The following is a 19,608-nucleotide window of genomic DNA, read 5'->3' as shown; positions in this document are numbered from 1 at the left end:
GCTTGATGTTATTCTTAAACATACTGTCTCTCAAGGGACGGGAAATGTTTGCGGAGGCGCACACATTCCCCAGCACGGTATACAACAGAGCTGTGGTCCCACGAATGTACCAATCTCACCTAGTTGTGCTTCCCAGAAAAGCAAACTGTAACGCTCTTAGTTATTTTGCCTTCTTTAGGAGTTCTGTGAAAATACCGACTGTGAACCTTCACCTTCAGAAGTCTTGCTCACAAGCTCACCTAATCCAATTCCCTTGTCAGCTTTTTATACTTTGCTTTTTAACTTTTAACATAAACATTGAACATCTCAAACAATCCCACCCTATTCACAGCTGCAAGGTCTAGATCCAAACAAGAAAAAGTAAACTCTATCAGAACCCAAAACAACAAGGAAAGTTACTTTATCAGTGTACCAAGTTGAACAGCTTAATGCAAAACTATTACTTCACTGAACGGCAGAGTTCACCCTTCTCAAAGGGTTAGGAATAACCTGACCAGTACTTTTAGTTGAATTTAACAGTACTGCGTGTTTCCCAACTAGGTTTTAAATGAAGCAGTTTATGTGTTTATGGTCTTGGAAAAAAGGTAATAAAATACCCTGTTCTCCCATTTCTCAGAGGTCCCTCCTGATAGAGACTGTGTATTCACTTACCTGTTCTTTACCTCTGGCAGCATCAGCTGTCAGCATTTCTTATGTACAGAAGTTTAAGATGATACAACTTGAGCATTCCTGGGCTGAGTTACCCGAGTGGGACCAGCTGAGCCAGCCGCTAAGCATCTGGCACGTGCCAGGTAAGGACATCTGCCTTACTAGCACCAGGTAAGCATCAACTCCCACAGCCACTCTTTCTTCACAAGTGGAGGAAAGGCAAAAAGACCTGTGTCCAGGAGACTGGTAACAGTGATTAAAACAAAGGAAAACAAGAAAACAAGTCAATTACCAGGGATTTTCATGGCCAGACAGATGTTCAGGCTGATGTCCTTCTGGTAAACTTGTCACCATCACTTAGCGCTAGTAACACAGCTGCACTGGAAAGACAAAGGAATAAAGTGGCAATAGGTAGATGGCTTTACAAGGGTAGTAGCAGTTCTTTGACCAAACAATGCAACAAGGAGCTTGGGAGCTTCTCCCGCTCGTCAGTTCCCACCACAGAGCAGGACAGGGTTCACCTGGCTATGCATTACCACACCAGAAGATGAAGAACTGCAGGCAGAAGGCCCACGGCACAAGCACTTTTTTATTGAAATCAGGAAGTCGTACAGGTACAGGCTTTGTACAAAAATCTAAGTAAATTTCCCAGCTTGACTCCAATAGTTCAAAACTGCATCTGGTTTTAAACGTGTGAAGTTTCAGCAAAAGCTTGAAATGCTCACGAGAGACGTTACGTGTTTGCCTGCCCTGATGCAAGTTCTGCATTACAGGAAGAGACACAAGTGGACTAGGCTCTTGGTTAGGAGTCCAGCAAGCAGCTGGTGTCAGCTGTAGCTCATCTAACTCACCCTCAGGAAAGCCGGTACCTACGAGGCAGTGCAGAATCCCACTAGACGTGCTCAGATACAGCTCTGTTGATTACGTGTTTTGATTCCCAGAACTGAGACTGGCTGTGAGTGTACGTGCTTAAAAGAGATTGGCACTCAGTTCTCAAATTTTTAAAACACTTCCTATGTTTAGCTCGCAAGCCAAAAAGAGGCAGAAAGCATAAAACTTCATTCTACATACACCCCGCGCCCCCTTGGCGTTAAATCAATGTCAGCAAAATCGAGGAGGGTTCTTAGACTGCCACCACCTGACTTAGAAAAAGGGGGCCGGGGGGAGGTGCTGAAGGTGTCTGTTGTAGGGTACACCTCCGTATTTCATTCTGTAATTCACAGTACGAAAACTACTTGAATTCCACCTTAGCATGAAAGAGGGGAGGTTTTTATAAAACGATTTTTTTGGAGAATTACAAACAGGTTTCAATATTAAATTCTGCGCTTGTCCTCCTTCCCCCTACTCATTATAAAACCCAATCAATACGCAGCCACCATCACAATGTTAAAAATGCATTCAAGGTAGTCAGCTGGTGCCTTGAAACGGTACAAAAGCACTCGAGAAGACAGCTGCCTGCAAGCTGCAGACTGTACTGGCGGTCAGTGTAGGACAGACACAGCGCGAAAGAACAGCTCTGTCCTTGTGAAACACACTCTGCTTCTGGCACACAGGCTGCTGCGTCTCGGGAGGATGGAGAGCTGGGGTGCAACACACGGGAGGCTGGAACGCTCTCTGCAAGGCTCAGGCGAACTGCGCCCTCAGAACAAGGCGTGTTAGTTCATTCTTCCTACTCCTCTGGCTTCTTGCCCCTACTGCTCCAGTATTTGCTATATGCCTCTTGGAACATGTTTTTGCAGGGAATTTTGGCCTTCAGTTTGGTGCAGATGAGGAAAGAACCCCCCATCTTCCGATGAAGAGAGTAGGTCTCCTCTGGTGGAGGGACAAGCCGATGCTTCAGCATAACGGGAATTAAACCATGGATCTTTTCAGTGGTGCTTTGGTTGCCAAAATCAAAAGGTTCCTCAGATGCAAATGCCTCTCCCAGGATGAGGACAGCATTTAAGTGGGCATCTTCCATTTCCTGCCCAAAAGGAAAGAGGCATAAACAACCCGAAAGGAAAGAGGCATAAACAACATCACTGGCCATGTTAACCCCAGGGAGGAAAAGGAGAAATGCTCACACGAACAGCAGCAGCTCAGAAGTACCTGGCTGTACCCACAACAAAGGTAAGCTCCAGCCCCCAGCAAGACTGACGAACGTTTGGTTAATACAGTTTCAAGCAACTAAACCTTCCAGAAGATCTGCCCTGTCATGAGATTTCAGCAGTCATCACCACCTGCAGGGTTTTGCTGGGGGAGAGGCGGACAGGCTGGGTTTGGGGCTAACTATCACCATTCCTGCTCCCACTCCCAAAAGGAAGTGAGAGAACAAAAGCCAAAACCTTTCTGGCCTCCTCCCCGCCCCCTCCCTTCTCAACAGGGCTTTCAGGCTGACATTGGCTTTTGCCACAACAAGAAATCTAGGAAAGTCCACAGACAGCCCTCCCCCCCTCCCCCCCCAAAAAAAAAGCCTTGTTGATGGCCACAGCTAAAGGCAGACCCTTCTGCTCCATACCTTGACTTCATAGCCAGTGAGGAATTTCATTTCAATGGACTTCTTCAGGACTCTCTCTCTGTCCATGTCAGCAGCTGCCTTGATTACCTGAATAGGAGGAACACTTTCAGGAGAGCTAGTGGGTGACTCAAAAAAAGTAGCTGCAGGCACATGAGCTGCCCCCCCTCACTTCCTTGCCTCCACCCTCCTCTCCAGGGGTCCGCATGTTAGCCCATTTAAGAGCTACTGGCAAAAAGATACAGCTGTTGGCTCTTGACAGCTCTTCCCAGTAGGGCTACACATAGCCCAGAGAATGTAAGGGGCATCAAAAAAGCTTCACAAATCAATCAGCCCCTCCCCCAAGGAAAGAGTAAAGCCAACCACGAGATGCTTTGGGTGATGGCTGCCTGCCCCTGCAGCTCAGCTTATCAAGTGCGGGATACGGTGATCACAGAACGCACTTGTGACCAAGTTTATCAGTCTAAGCAAGCTAGAACTCCCAGGAAGGGGCAGGGACAAGCAATTCCTGCATACCCTCACAGAGGAATCCCTGAATTCCGAGTGCTCTGACATGCTCTGCTGCCCGAGTCCCCTAGTAAGCAACATGACAGTTCTCCATGTTTGTCATGCAATTTGAACACCCAAACTGGGATAGCCAGAGGCTGGCAGGCCACATGCAGAAGGCTATGGCAAGGGACAGGGAAGTCTCTCTTGCCTCCAGCCCTGCTTCCCTCCGCACCCAAGTACAAAGTGATACAGCTGGGACATAAGCATAATTTTGCAAATTTTCTTAAGACCCCCAGGTGTAGCACTCCAGGACTCACCTCAATGTAGACATCTGTGAACTTCTCATCAAATCCTCGTGTTGCTCCGAAGTCCAGCAGGGCCACCTAGCAATGGACAGACCCATTTGTATGACAGTGTCAACCACTCCACTACAGCCTGACCTTAAGAATGTTCCTGATGCCTTCAGGGAGCTCAGCTGGGGGGAGAGCCTTTCCACTGCAGCTCAGCTTCCCCCCAGCCTCTTTATTCCCCGACAGAAGCACAAACATTTGCACTAGTACACGGCAGACAAGGCACGGCCTGTGCTCACGCTGTCACGCCTGCTCAGCTGGTAAACTCTGCTCAGGGTTTTGGTACGGGGACAGAGCAGCACAGAACTTTTGCCCAGCACTTTCTACCACAGACCTCAGGGATGAACAGCGGCTCCATTTGACCTGCACGGCACAAGCAAGCAGCCAAACCAACAAGCAGGACATTTGCAATTGCTACCTTATCTTCAGCACAGCGCAAGAACATTCAACTCAAGAGTCCTTGGTCAGGTGTGCCCTGGTAGAGCACTGCCAGCTAGAACTTCCTGCAGACCAGCTTCAAAACAGACCCCGAGGCTCAGGAAGTAGCTGTGACTGGATCTAAGGCCAAAGACAGGCAGCCAGCCACCATTACAGGAGCCCTGCTCACCTACTCGGACCAAGGGAGGACAAGTGGCAAAGGGACAGGTTTTGCTGTCCTACCTGCCCAAGGACAAGAATCTGAGAGAATCTCGGTAAGGGCTTATTAAACTGTGAGTGGGGAGTAACCAAAAGTTGGTGAAAGCCAACAGAACAGCAGCTAGTTGGACTTACCTTGTGCAACTGTGGGTCGTAGAAGAAGTTTGACCAGTTTGGGTCAGTCTGCATGTATCTGAACTCAAACAGCTCCCGCAGACACAGGACCAGAATGTTGTGACAGATCTTGAAAAGCAAGGAGAGAAAGCAGCAAGTCAGGAGGGCAGGAAACCCTATTCACACGTGTAATTTACAGCAGGCATTAGCAAACAGGGAACGCATCACCACGCTGGCAGAAACTACCTGCTCCATGCTGCAAAACTCCTGAAGAGGCAAGGGAGCACCTCTCGGCAACTCCCAGCCCCACACCTGCCATGGGACATCCTTAGCAGACAGGGCAGATGCCACGCAAGTTCTACACCAGCCTGAGCTAGTTCCTGCCAGCCCCTGGATGTGCCTCCGGGGAGGCTGCTACCCTGGATCAGCAGCTGAGACCAGCAGGCTCCAGAGGTCATCCAGCTACACGCGTTCCTGCATCCTGGTCCTGCCTTTCACCTTCCCAGCTTTGACTACGCACTTGGTTGTTGCTTTGAAAGCAAAGGAACATCTTCACAGTGCAAAGAGGGATCCAGAAGCAGAGGTAGGGAAGGCCATTAGAGCATTACAGCCTACCCTGGTAGAAAATCCTACGGGACCTTGGCCAAGTGGAGCCAATGCAGCTCAGGGAAATAAGATGGGGTTTCCAGGGCATTTCAAGTTAAAGGCCCAAAGAAGCTAAAGAGTGTATGTTTGTAAAAGCTGCCAAACATACAGAGCTAGAACCAAACCGTTACTAAAAGGGGTCTTCACTGGATACACACACCTACCACATACTCCTCAGCCACCTCTTCCCCTGGGCTCAGCACTGACCCTTCCCAAGGGATGATCAGCAGACCCACACCTTGGGACCGACAGGCATGGGGAAGCAAGAGCAGCAGTCCCCGAAGAGCCCGCTGCCGAGTTCCATGTTACAGCAGAGCTCTTCTGTGAGGATAGGCAAGCTGGAGCCTGTTCAGCAGAACTGCCAGCCTCGCTACCCCTCTCCAGCTTCTGCAAAGCAGAGTGAAACATCACCAGACCCTGCTGTAGGACACTGCCGTTTGGGTCAGGCAGCTGTGGGTCAGCCAGGCCAGTGCCTTATAGGAAAGAAGGGCTGCTCCTGCAGCACCACCCCACCTCACAGCCTTTTAAAAGGCAGCCCTGATGATACAGCAGCTCATCACAGGGGACAAGCCCTAAGAACAGGCAGCTGAGGGGTCACAGGCAGCCGGGTCTGGCATAGCTTCAAGTCCAGTGTCTGACGCTGACATCTGTTTATCTAGAGGAACACTCTGCCCTCTTCCCCAGTGACCTGCTAACAGCTGACAGCTCACACCAAGACACACACACACAAAAAATTATCCAAATACCAGGACAGTTATTTCTGCTACTAGAACAGCTGCTTGTCCCACCACAGCACTCCATTCCCTTGCTATATTCAGCACCACCGTCTACCCACCCCCACATCCCCCCTCCTGTTTACCCACAGGTACTTTTCCAGCAGCCCTGTGCAGCACAGGTCATTCCCCCAGGAGGAGATGACACCCAACGGCTTGCACCGACACCGATTCTGCACTCCCGCCCAAAAAGGCAGCTGCACAACAAGACCCCTCTCCCGCAGCTGACAATCCCTCCCAAATCCCGCCCTGGAAACAGGGTGTCTAGGAGTTAGGCAGCCAGGCTACCTCCCCTTCAGCCGCCCTTGCCACTCACCCTCTCCAACCCCTCCCTGCTGAATGCTGGCGCCTGCAAGGCCTAGACCCGCCTGGGGAGACTCCAACAGCACTGACAAATTCCCTAAACAGAGATCTTCCGGGAGGCTCTAGACAGTCCCCGACTCCAGCCCTGCTTCGCACCACTCAGAGTTTGCCCTTCTACAAAGCATCCCTCGCCTAGCAGTCACCAGGCAGGCCAAGCACGCTGCTCTGAGTGAGGGGAGATGGAAGACCCACCCCCCAGTACCTCATTTCGAATCTCCTGGCTCAGCCCTAAAGCTTGATCCAAGGGGAAGCCAGACACCAGCTCCGTGGTCAGGACATGCTTGCTGCACAGCTCATCCACTACTCTTGGGATATAGAAGAAGGGGTGGTCTTTCAGCAGCTCCCTAGGGTAAAGGAGAAATAGGTTAGGAGCCCCAAGGGCAGCTGGGCCCCTCCACAGCACACAGCCCCTTTACGCCCCTCTCCCAACACCCAGGCTGAGGCTGCCAGGAGTCATTTTCCTCAGCACTTACAGTAGGGATCAAGTCACCAGAAACTGCACCAGTGACTCAAGAGCTGCTGCCAGTTCCTGAGGTCACATCTCCTGCCAGAGCAGGGATCCCAGGTGGGCTCCAGGCTGGTGCATCAAGGGGCACTGGGCTCTTCTGCTCACCCCACTTCAGTTCAGGGCCAGACTACACACATGGAAGAAAGGCCTTTTCCAAGGGGAACAATGCCGTAAGGGCAGTTCTGCGGAGGGACAGGAGGGGCACCCAGCCTCCAGTAGCTCTCCCTCATCCAGCTTGAATACAAAACCAATCTGGACCCTGTCGCTCCAGCAAACCACACGGAACAGTGCTGCGACCTGGCCTCGGGAGTTACTGCAGCAGCTTCACATGCAGCAAGACAGAGCGGCCTGCGCTGGAGGGGAGAGGGTACGCTACTGCTGTCGTGCCTCAGCTGCCCGAGAACATGCCTGGCTGAGACAAGGTAAGCAATTCCAGAGGACTGCTCAGGCTACAAACACACCCCCTTTCCCCTGCGGTACACGGCATTCATCTCCCCACTGTCCCCAAGTCAATCAACCTCTCCCGAGTTTCACACACACACATGGGAGGGGTTGAAGGCAATGGTGTGAACATACTGGAATTTCCTTGCACAGGCAGCCTCTCTCTGGTAGTCGCACTCCAGGGCCAGCTCTCTGCTCAGGACTTCTATCAAATGCTCAGGGAACAAACCTGAAAGTCAGACAGCAGAGAAGAGTGTAGGCTTAGAAAAAAAGGACACCCTCGGGCTAAGCTTTTCAGAGCTACAGCTGAGGAGCACCTGCCAAGCAGCCAACTCTGAGCTGAAGAGTACAAGAGGCCCCAGAGAGCCAAAACGTTATTTCCAACTAGACACAGGTTCTGTGGGTAACCCCAGGCCAAGGCGATGCAGCTGCTCTTAAATCAAGGTACATCCAGGCTGTTCTCATGCAGCAGGGCTCCGACTTCCCACAGCTCCCAGCCCACAGCCCAGGCTGTCCATTCCCGGTATTAGCACGACTGCACAGAGACACACACCAAGGAGCAGAAGCACCCAAACACTAGCCTGAGCAAAGGCAGCAAAAAAACGCTCCAAACCGCATCTGCCTACCAGGCAGGAACAGTCAGCACGACTAAGACAGTGAGCTGCAGCAGCACATAGCCAGGGTCTGAGTTGCCAAGTGCAGCCTTCGAGCTGAAAAACTGATCTGCTGCTCAGGCCAGATACAGCTGGGACTGCAGCAGCCCCTGCAGGGCCCTGCCCAGCCACCAGAGCACATCCCAGATGCTGTCAGCACCCAGCCAGATTTAAAACAGTATCTGTACAGTCCCACTAAGATTTACAGCTGCTGCAGGCAGGTATTTAGAAAAAGGAGCAGTCAGTACTGCATTCCCTTTGGGAAAAGGGACTTATCCGTGTGCTGGGACACTGAGCAAGCTCTAAGTCTGACAGTTCTCCACCTCTCCACAACTCTGACTGGGAAGAGCAAAGAATAGCAGGCATTGAGGGCTACAGGAAACATGGAGAAGGATGAATTCTGCCAAACGTACCAGAAGACAACAGGGACAAAGCAAGACTGCCTAGCCTGAGCACTGCCCACACTTCACGCTTAGAAAGCCATCAAAAGCGAGGACACCCAGGCACTTTATACTTTGCCAAGAGTCCTCCTGGGTCCCTTGCTGTAAAGGGCGCCCAGAGACAAGTGCATGCATATACATGGCCAGGAAAAACACACACAGGTGCACTTCCCACCCCGGAGCGGATGCTGGAGCAGGCACGTGCCTAGCAAAGGCAGTAACAGCTCTGCAGCAGGAGAGGGGAGCAGAACGTGGCGCCCCAAGTTGGCCCTGTACTGCTTGCCCACATCCAGTCTCCCCCACTTTCTGCAGGACATCTTCTGGGCAGACTTAGCAATTCGTAAGTCCTTTTCGCTGTTTCCTCACTCCCATCTATGGAGAGAAGCATGCAGCGTGCTGCTGGAAAGGGTCTGGCAGAACTCAACACGGGCCAGCGAGAACACAGGGCCTGCCAAAGGCCTCTGTCTTCTTACCTTCAGGGAGGACATTGCTCATGCTCAGGACAGTCATCAGGTTGTTAACATCACTGTTGATGCTCTGGGCGACTCCAGGGTACTGCAGGACATAATGGGAGAGGGCAGGGTTGAGACTAGATGACCCAGTTGAACACAGCAAGATAAAACCACCTTTCAGCTCAAGTTTCACCGATGCCCCCAACACAGCCACCCACAACCTGACAATGAACCAAGGGCATAACAGAGCCACACACCCATCCTCTGAAAGTTTATTTAAAGCCTAGCACCTAAAACAGGAGACAGAGACAGGCCACTCTGGTTGCATGGAGCTACATCTTAGCTTGTTCAGATCCTCTGACAGGGACTCTTCCAACACATGAAAGGTTCTCAGACACAGAAATCCCACAACAGTTATGGCAGTCAGTCATTTCTGTACCACATCTGAAAGCGCATGCCACTGAGAGCCCCAGAGTGTTTTGTACACAGGGCAAGCAGTGAGGGACCAGCCCAGTCCTAGCAAAGGTGCCTCCTTTTGTTCTCATCTTGTCTTTAAGAAGGGGACCAGCCTAAACTGCCACGAAGCAGAATATGTGCTGATGCCACAGGGTGAACTCTGCATTGCTGTTACCTTTGCCTAACTTCAGAAAGTACTTTGGACACCAATTGTTTGAGAATACGACACCAGTACCCATCTATACTGTTTCTACAGTCTCCCCACTTTATAAAAAAACCACTAAATGACCGGCTTTGCCTGGGGATCCTGCTCAGTCAGCAAGGGACCTCACTCCTTCGGATTATAAACCACGCTGTAAAAGGAGTTTCAGCTCTAGAGCTTAATTCTGTTATAAATACCTGCGTGAAGTTTCTGACCGCTTTATTGTGAGCTGGTGCATACCCTCCCCCATTGTCAGACTGCCACTGCTCAACAGTCAGTGCCTGCATGTCACTTTCAACTTCTTTAACCTTTGGGCTGTGGCCAAAAAGGGGCATGTGCACATCCCAGAGATAGGACTGACCTACGGAGCAGGTAGGACCCTTGCATACAGCCCTAGAAGTACAAGCAGTCCCATCCCCCCCCCCCCATCTCCACGCTGTGATGATACACTATGAGATGTCTCCCACTCTTCTCAAGTCAGAGACTGGCTCAAGTTGCAAAACCATTTTTGTCTTTCCCCTCTGCTTGCACTAGGTAAGATACTGCTGGACCCAAATAAAATGTTTCTTATCTACCTAGCAGTAAACTTACTTATAAAGCTCCTCTGCCCTTCTGTGGGGCAAAAGCAAGAGACAAGGCTGGTCTGTAACGCTCACCTGGATTTTCATGGCAACTTCTTTCCCATTTTTCAAGCGTGCCAGGTGAACTTGACCAATTGAAGCAGCAGCAAAGGGACGTTCTTCAAAGAACTCCAATTTATCCCTCCAGTTGGGGCCAAGATCATTGTTCAGAGTTTTCTACAAATAAACAGAAATCATCAGGGTACGGGAAGCAAAGATTTAAGATTTTCACTATTGGAAACTGTGTTCCTCTAAGGTGACTCGCACAGCCTATAGCAGTTCCAAGTACCTATAGCAGCTTTCTAGATTGTCCTCCCTCCCTCATCATTGCACACCATCACGAGGAGTGGCCCAGCCAGCAGTGCTCCCACAGCACTAAACAACTGCCGATAGATCTGCATGAGGCTCTGTTGCTCCAGCCTGAAGGACAAGTCTTGAGCACAAATGCCACTGCCTTAGCAATACAACAGTCCCCTTTTTGTTGCCACTTGTTATCTTCCAAAAAGTGAGCAAGGAGTTAGATATTTCCCCTCTTTCATCATGCTGCCAAGCTGAACAGAAGCAATCCAGGCGCCCAAGAGTGTCTCTCTAAGGCAATATTGATAATTAAACATCACAGCCTGCTTTAACAGCTTTTTTGCTACATTGCCAGACTGCCGTATTTAAGTTCTGGCTCTGTTCAGTGTCTTTCAGAAGACAAGTAGTGCCGGCAATTCCTTTTGCATCACCTTCACATCTTAATTTACAGAGGGAAGTAGAGAGAAAGATAGAACATGTATATTGGAGAAAGCAAACTTATTTGTTCCATCCTGGCTCTTCTTGACGGTGGGATAGATTGAACAAAAAAAAGGACAAAGCTGCTATTAATTTTCCATCAGAGTAAGTCTTCTACATCTGTTTCTCAAATGGGATATACATGCTTCTAGACACTGACTTAACACCCATGAGAAAGACAAGAGAGGAAACAGAACAGGAGGCTACAGTCAACAAGAACCCATCATATTTGTATGCAACATCCTGTTCCATCAGCATACTCTCGGGACGTAAGAAATACCCCACATTTTCCCCCTGCTTAGAGCTGAGCTTCATTGTTTTGGAGAGAAGAGGCAGCACATGACAGAAGGAATCAGTTGTTACCCACAACTGAAAGTTTGCAACCTTATTAACAGAATACTCTTTAAAATCCCCGTCCACCTCCCTTACTAGGGTATGTCACAGGTGAGATTTATTCTGTTATTGTCCCCCCTCCCCTGATAAGCAGGAAGGAATAATCCTCACCATCATCTGCTTTATTGGCATGAAGTCAGCACTCTGACGTACGCGTTCAAAAATCCTCTGGAGATGGGGGTTGATAAAGGCATCATCTGCCAAGGGAAAAGCACGCAGCAATTAGTGCAGGCATTGCATTCTCCAGTTCCTCAGCACAGAAAGCAACATGCACCTGCATTCAGACAAGCCAGGTTGTCCTGCCCCCAGGCACACCTCAGTGAAGGTTCTGGAAATAATTCTAGTTCAAAAACTCTCCATTCCCAGAAGCAGCACCTGAGGTGCACCTCCTAAGGCATCACACCTTTAGAAATGAGCCAAACATAAGTCCTGTGCACAAGTAGCAAAATAAAGGGAAAAAGCTCCTCCTTCCTTTTCACTCTCGCAAAAAACCTGCACATTACCCAACGTCTCCTAAGCTACCCTCCAGCTGCAGCAGGAGAAAGTTTCTGTGCGCCCCCTTCCCAGTTACCAAGGGAAGGCCAAAGTATGAGTATGCTAGAAAGCATGCTGAGAAACTTTTTACGTTTTGGAAGCAAGCATCAGTTGTCAGTGTCCCCTGGCTTTGTCCAGCAGCGCTGCCGAGAGCAGCAGCAGCTCACACAGCACGGGGGCTTTTTGGTGTGATGGCAGGTTGCACAAACCCAAGACGACAGCGCTCTGCACAAGCCTCTGCCATCCGCCAGCTCACCTTCTTGCTGACAGTGGTACAGATTCAGCTCTAGGAGATGCCATTATGTCATGGAAACTCAGGACACAGAAGGAAACCTCTGGAAAGCCACCCCAGCACCCCCAGGGTTCATTACATGGTTTAATCCAGTTCATTTGAAGGGGCAGCAGCTTCTCTAGAAAGCTGTGCAATGGAAAACACCACTTGCACAAGTACTGAACTCAGAGAAATCGAGATTCAGCATCTGCTGCCATAAACAACTCCCCAAATGCAAAGCAACTACAAGTGGGCAGAGAAGACCACAGCTGAGCCCGAAGTTCTTTTACAAGTCAGAAGGATTCAGCAAGCAAATATTTACACTTATAAGGAAGAGGAGGAGCAGGGGCATTTTGAAAGATCAGTCCTCTCCTTTGAGTGAAGGCTCCTGCAACAGCTCAGAGAAAAGGCACCAGTTCTGGCAAACTTTTCATTTCATAAAGGATTACGAAGGAATTGCATTTATCTGCTGTTCTCCCAACACTGGGAAAGTCCAGGCTGCCACCCTCAATCCTGAGAATTCAACCTGCACATGCGCTTGTGACATTCAAATAAAAATCTATTATTCCTCTGCATTTACGGATGCATGTACAACGAAGTCTATCCCAGGAAACAACAATGGCTACCTTAGAAGCACTGTCCTGGGAAGAGGGGTGGAAAGCAACAGCGAGAAAGAGATACATAATGCAGAGGCATGACAGTGACACACAGCATTCCCACCAAAGCCACGAGCAACATTTAAAGGTACTAGCAAAACCCCACTGTGGCATCAACAGGGATTTTGAAGAGGAGCCCCCATGCTGTCAGAGATTAACAGGCTTTGCAAGAACAGCGAGTAAAACTGCCGTTGTGATGTTCTAACCCTGCAAGAAGGCTAACCATCGCATTTGTGTGCGTGTGCCAAATGCTGAAAGAAACTTCTGCTGTATCATCGATGGTGTATCACTGTTAACCCTCAATGTCATAGAAAAATATTCTCAGGGGTACGTGAAAGTATTAACCATCATGCTGTAACATAACCTGCACCTCCTAGGATGACTGTGCAGGGGAACGGACCTCCCTAGAAGGGACTCCTGCTCCCAGAAGCCATCTGTGTCAAGGTATCAGGGTCTGCCACAGGCGTTTAGGATCAACTGCTGTTATTTTGCTTATTGCTGACATCCAAAGAACTCACAATGTATTTCAGCTTTTAGCCTGACGGGGCATTCTTAACTGTGGCTGCGTGACCGCCGCTTTGTTCACGAGTGCAACACCAAATAGCCAAGAAACCTGCAAGTCAGACTGACTGTACAGAAACTCAGCAGCAATGGTAAAAGTCAGCCATGCTGCAGAGGCAACGCTGACAAAACAAGGCTCGCAACGTGCTGATGAATAAAGTTATACATCTTTGAGGCCTTACCAGAACAAAGCACGAAGCAAGAGGCAAGGCAGGGCACTCAACTGACAAATACAGTTCCAACATCTTCCAGAGCACACACACCGGAACACAAAATGATTTTGGGGCCCTTGGCATCCTTTCTGTGCATGACCTTCAGGGACGTGGGTCCCTCACAAATCCATGACCTCCAGGGTTTTTAAGGACACTGCTTTGTAACTTCTGGGTGCTTTAGCTCACAGGTGCTCAGCTGCATGTGGACATGGCAACAGAGCGCCTCAATGCTCAATAAGCACATATCGCTGTTAACAGCGGCAGCGATTTGAACTCACCAGGCCACAGAGAAGCCTGTGAAGCGGCAGGAACTGCGTGAAACCCTCCTGTCCGAATAGCCAGCCCAAGAAGCAGATACTCCACACTGCTGGAAGTGTCTAACTTATTTCACCACAGCTGTCCCTCAGCAAGATTAACAGGGGCCTGTGTTCTCGCCAGGCATTGCAGCACGCCACGCACTCGTCACAAGAGTCAAATGAGGGCTGGGCAGCACCACTGAGGTCGCTAAAGACTTGTATGTTTCTGACACCAACATGAAGTCAGTCGGCAAGTGTTTGACACTCCTGCCAGAGCTCAGTAACATTAGGAGACAGCAGGCAAGCGACAAAAACCCAGAGCATTTCTGCTCCTCAGAGCTGGCCTTTCACAGCTATTCCCTCTTCACTCACATTCAAGCCTCAGGCAGCCGTGCTGAGGCTCTGGGCACACATCAGGTGCAAGTTAATAGTGTCCTAAGAATTTAAAATTAATCCCCACCTACAGTAGCCAAATTAACTTCAGAGACAGTTCCCAGGCATGGCTCACTCCCCCCAAGATACCAGAGGCACTGGCCACAGAAAGCAAGGAGTACAAGAGCTCCTCCTGGATCTGCGCTGTGAACCATCAGCCTTTGGCACCTGCAGCTTCTAGAGGGTGAGAAAACAGCATGCGGATGGCAGCTGCTGCCTCCCACCTACCGTCATTAACATTGCCATTAGCCTGGCACACACCTAAAAAGTGATTAGCCAACAAAGAATAATGAAATGCCACAATCAGGGCTCCTGGCTCCAGAGAGCCAGTCTTGCTGTATTGGCTAGCCCAAGTTATTTACAATGCTGGATCCAGCCTCATCACTCAACACCTACAAAAATTCAAGTAGAAGCACAAGCCAAGCAAGCCAAGTACTTCAAACACTCAGACACTGACTCAGTTTCAGTGACATCTTGAAAGTTATTTCCAGACAAGTGTAACAGCTATTTTTGGCTGGTTCTTTCCTTCCCTATCAAGTTGGGCAGGAAGGAAGAGTGGACAGGTCCAGATAAGGTTTGAATTCAGCACACCTGCTATCTTGCAGGAGTAATCTAACAGTTCAGTTGCAGACACTGATGTCACTCATGCCTTCACCTGTGATCACTGACTTCAGAACCCAACGAAGCACATACCAGTTTGAAGTCTCCTCAAGATAAAACCAAGCAGTTTATACATGATAAGATTACCAGCTGTACTGCCCTTTCCAGCAAGACTTCAGCACCAAAGCAGCATGTAAACTACAGACAGGTTGCTATAATGGGAGAGGGTATAACCTTGACCACTTTAGTAAACAGAGAACAGGATCATGTTCTTGTCATCATCCTCCTCCTTTCTAGCAGGACACCTGCATGTAAAGTGTGATATAGCTCTGCTTCTCAACAACTGCTCTGAACACAGGCATTAGGATTCACAGCATCCCCTTATTTTCAACCAATTTCAGTTATGTGCCTGACACAATAGGGACATACAGCGCACACATCTACTTATGTCATAGTGGGATTAGACTGAACTGAATCAAACTTATCTCCATCGTTGCTCTCACACAAGAAAGCCACTTGTCTAGTTTCTCCACATTCATTTGACACTAACTGATTCCAGGCAGCTGACTATGGACCACAAGAAATCAAACGTCCCACCTGGCAGCGTTAACTAAGGACAGTCGAGGACCACTTACCTTGAATGCTTAACATCTGTCCCAGCTTCAGTGCCGCTCCCCGGACCTTGCACAAGGTTCTCACGATTCTCTCTGCATTGGCCTCCGACAGGAATGGGCTAGAATCCATCACTGCCTTCTTTCCTGAGGGCAAGGAGAGAAAGCATACGGGTGAAGAACGCCCTTACCCCAGCAAGCTCACTTCGTTGTGTTAGCCCGCATTCAACAGGAGATCTGCCCATCCCTAGATAAATCAAACTGGGACTACACACAGCGCCTACACTACAACCCAGGGGCACGGACTGAAGCTGTACACTCATGACAACTTTGACATTGCTGGCTTGAGGGCCAACAGCAGCAAGTCACAGCCTCCATGAATGTCTGTGCTGCTATGCAAACTGTCCAGGATCCTGAGCAGATGTTGGTGCTTGAACTCACTGCACCAGGCAGCTCAGGCTAAAACACTACCTAAAGGTCTCCCACGTCCCACACCACAGGCAGCAGTAGAAAGAGCAGTAGGCGTGAGCCACAGCAAGGGGGAATTGTCAAAAGCCTTGACAGCACACTGGCATAGACAGAGAACGTGCTGGCACTTCTCAGGATGGAAGCAGAGATTCGCACCAATGCCAAACCTCTTTTCTTATACCAAACGATTCTTGCCTGAAACACGTCCATGTGCAAATACACACTGCTGTGCAATTGCACATCCAGAGTGAGCACTAGAAATTTGTAGAGAGCAGACACAGCCTTCACATCTCCAAGTCCACCAGAACTTTTTCTAATCAAACTGAAATTTACTGTCTCCCGATGCACAGGCAAAACAAACCCTCCTAACACCAAGACCCCAAAACACCATAGCTACATACAGCATTTTGAAAAAGCAGCAGATTTGTAATCCGTGAGGATCAAGCTAGTCAGATCCAGGGAGGCTGGAGACAGTCCTCACAGAAGCCCAGCAGGAGCTCTCATCTGTGATACCATGCTCTCCTCGGACAATTGTGCTGAAGGGGAAATTAATTCCTGTTGTCAAGATTGCCAGCCTTTCTCCCCTCTTACATACCCACACATACATGGTGTTTCACAGCATGTTCTTCTGGGCAGCTTGCTACAGAGAGAGGTGCTGCCTTCAGACAGAAGAACACCTCGATGTAGCCATTGCACAGAGGAAGCCAAACCCTTCTGCCCTTACTCCCACCTGCAGTCATGCAAACATCAGCTCGCACAGAACAAGGCCCAGAACATACATACACACACCACAGAATGGTAAAGACTGATGCCTGGCAGGCTCACCAAGTGGCCACTGCAGCCATCTACACACCAGTGCCACAGTTCCAAGTGTACACTGTGGTTTTTATATGGCATAAGAAACATTTCCCCTCCACTTTTGTTTTTTTAAGTGAAAGGGAAGGAGACCCTGATTCCATTTTGTGGAATCTCTCCTCTGGGAGAAGCAACCCCAAACTCCATCTCCAGGGCAATGCCCAGCACAGCTGGGACAGAGGGGGCAGGCAGGCACCCGCCAACCACTTCTCTTGGGGCTGCAGACCAGCTCCTACTGACGGAGAGCCAAGCAGGAGGAAGGTCACGTCTTACAGCCAGGCTGCAGGGCCCACAGCTAATATGCTGATCTCGTAGCTACATCATTTTTTCCCCAACACTTCAGAGGAAAGGGTACTAAGGAAAAAACAGCTGAAGCCCCCGCACAGAACAAGCAGGGCCCAAAAAGGCACAGCGGCTGCAACAGCCCTGAAAATCTCAGGCAGATGGAAACTACTGGTGTGTCATGTAGTGACCACAGCAGCAAGAGATCCTCTCTGCCCACAGCTAGCTCTCAGGAAGGTGCACAGAGGGAGCTGAGACCACTCGAGGGACAGGAGAAAGAACCAAGACAGACTGAAGTAGCAGCCACCTAAACTCTGGTAGCTCACACAACTTGGTACTGCTTTCTTGAGGTGTTAAGCAGGTTACTGATCTGACAGACACCCTTCAGCCCCTGCAAGCAGCTGGCTTGCTTACAAAGCTTTTCCTAGAGAAGTGATACCACTGAACTCCACTGGCAGCACACAAAGGTGCCAAGCCATGCCCTCCTCCGTCCTTCAGCTCCCCTGTTTCCTTTCCCCTGTTTTGTGGGAAAGCAGCAAGGTGGTACTGCACGTGGGACAGTTACCTGTACAAATCTTTGTCTTAAAGAATGTACATGAAAAGGAGAGAGAAATGAAAATACCAGGATGGAGTACACAGGACAACTGGAGAGCAGGATGCAGAGTAGCAGGAACAGCCCAGAAGACATCATTGGCACCACACGCAGCAATCCTCAGAGCACATTTTGCTCTGGATCGTAGATGTAAGGAGCCCCAGAGACTGAACAGCTAGAGCTTCCCAGGGCAGAAGGACCTGGCTTTGCCCACTTGAAAAGCTGGCTCTGGAGAGTGGAATGCTTGGAGACATCTAAGAGCTCTGGCTCTCAATGATCCCACCTCAACTGTCCCATCAGGAAATCTCTGTCTTTAGCAATGGTGAAGCAAGTAATTCCTTGTGTGAGCTCCATCAGACACACAGGAGCTAGGGAAAGTACCAAGTCACAGCCTTACCTTCCTTCACACCACCTGCACACAAAAACATCCTCCATTGAGTCTGCAGCAAGTTAAAGGAGTTAGTTAATGATTAACATCACCTCCAGAAGCTGACAAACCCTATCAGAGAAAAAGAGTCAAACACAGGGACTCCTTATCCTCTTCTCCTGGCATGCTGCCCATGGAAGCCAAGCCCACCGTGCCTGGAGCCTGTCACCTCTTCCACAGCAGAGGCAGCAGGCAGATGCCCTCAGGAGTGCTCGATCCACATTTTCCTTTCCAAATCCAGAATCAGTGTGAACACTTCCAAATCTGCATGCATCTCACAGCTGTATCACTGCTTTTCCACTCTTGCTACTGTCAAGTGCAGAACTAGCCACTGGACTTCCTGTAGATTTGTTTTTCAGACTATCTGCCACAAAAACTTTGGGGCAACGGAAGACTCAAGAACATAGCCTAAGCACTTAGGGCTGACAACTCAAGGAGATTGCATAATTATTTTTTTTAATAAGAAAACAACTCTACATTCAAATCTAGGCCAGCTGCCAGCCCTCCCGGGCTCTGCCCAGCCTGGCAGTTGCACGGCGCCTAGCAGAACAGCCTAGTACAGGTCATTAATAAGTTACAAAGTTGACCTTGAACCCAGAGGCTCTTTGTTAGTAATGGCAGCTATTTATCTGGGCACTCTCTCGGTTTTATTCCTGGAAATTTATTCTACCCTCGCATTCCTACCCTGTGTCAGCCTTGCACTGAGTGTGTATCTACTCTAAATACCGAGACTGCCATCAAGGTCACCAGTGACTGAGGAGGTTGTTTTTAATTAGCTACATCAGCCTACCAAGAAAATTCCCATTGGAAATCAAGTACAGCCATCTTCCTTAAAAAAATAAAATTAAATGATTAGCCAAACCATTTATTAAAGAACTTAGAGGGCAGCATTAAGCCCTCAAGCCCTGAAAAACACACCAAACAAAAGCTATGCCTACTACTAAACTAGGATGGGGAAACTGAGCAGGAAAAGACAGATCAGCACTAGCACAGCTGCTAGAGAACGCGCAGGAGAGCAGGTATTTGTGGTCCCTCTGTTTGATAACAGTATTGGAAAGAAGTACAAGTCTGCTGCTAGAACCACTTGTAGCTCAGGAGTTTCTGGCTTGCACTTTTGTGACTAGAGGACCAGTGTTCTTAGCTCCATTTTAAAGGTGAAGACACTTTCATTTGTACTGACTAGCCAAGAGGAAGAGAACCGTGAGAAGGCTCTTTCTTGTCACTCCTGAATGCCAGTGAGAGCGTGAAATTCTTAGGCATGCCTTTGGGCATATACACCCCCCACTTGTTTAAGTCTGAAGTGCCAAGAAGTTACTATTAATATTGCAGCAGTGGGGAGAGTAAAGACATCCTCTACCAG

General features: G+C 49.3%; 1 protein-coding gene across 2 annotated transcripts in view; it reads right to left on the bottom strand.

Annotated features, from left to right (window-relative positions):
- Window positions 1-1,219: 1,219 nt before the first annotated feature.
- Window positions 1,220-19,608, bottom strand: part of COQ8A (coenzyme Q8A) — a 46,088-nt gene continuing 27,699 nt past the window's right edge. For both annotated transcript variants that reach the window (XM_055815950.1, XM_005241834.4), the window contains exons 6-15: window positions 15,649-15,771; window positions 11,563-11,648; window positions 10,321-10,461; window positions 9,028-9,109; window positions 7,597-7,690; window positions 6,715-6,856; window positions 4,753-4,860; window positions 3,949-4,014; window positions 3,146-3,232; window positions 1,220-2,611 (exon numbers count right to left, since the gene is read on the bottom strand). In XM_055815950.1, the coding sequence (XP_055671925.1) occupies window positions 2,318-2,611; window positions 3,146-3,232; window positions 3,949-4,014; window positions 4,753-4,860; window positions 6,715-6,856; window positions 7,597-7,690; window positions 9,028-9,109; window positions 10,321-10,461; window positions 11,563-11,648; window positions 15,649-15,771 (1,223 nt within the window). In that variant the 3' untranslated portion in view covers window positions 1,220-2,317. The remainder of the gene's footprint in view (window positions 2,612-3,145; window positions 3,233-3,948; window positions 4,015-4,752; window positions 4,861-6,714; window positions 6,857-7,596; window positions 7,691-9,027; window positions 9,110-10,320; window positions 10,462-11,562; window positions 11,649-15,648; window positions 15,772-19,608) is intronic.

This window comes from Falco peregrinus, chromosome 11 (assembly GCF_023634155.1).
Source record: "Falco peregrinus isolate bFalPer1 chromosome 11, bFalPer1.pri, whole genome shotgun sequence".
Taxonomy (NCBI): Eukaryota; Metazoa; Chordata; class Aves; order Falconiformes; family Falconidae; genus Falco; species Falco peregrinus.
The sequence above is the reverse complement of the archived record's forward strand: the minus strand, read 5'-3'. Positions and strand labels throughout refer to the sequence as shown.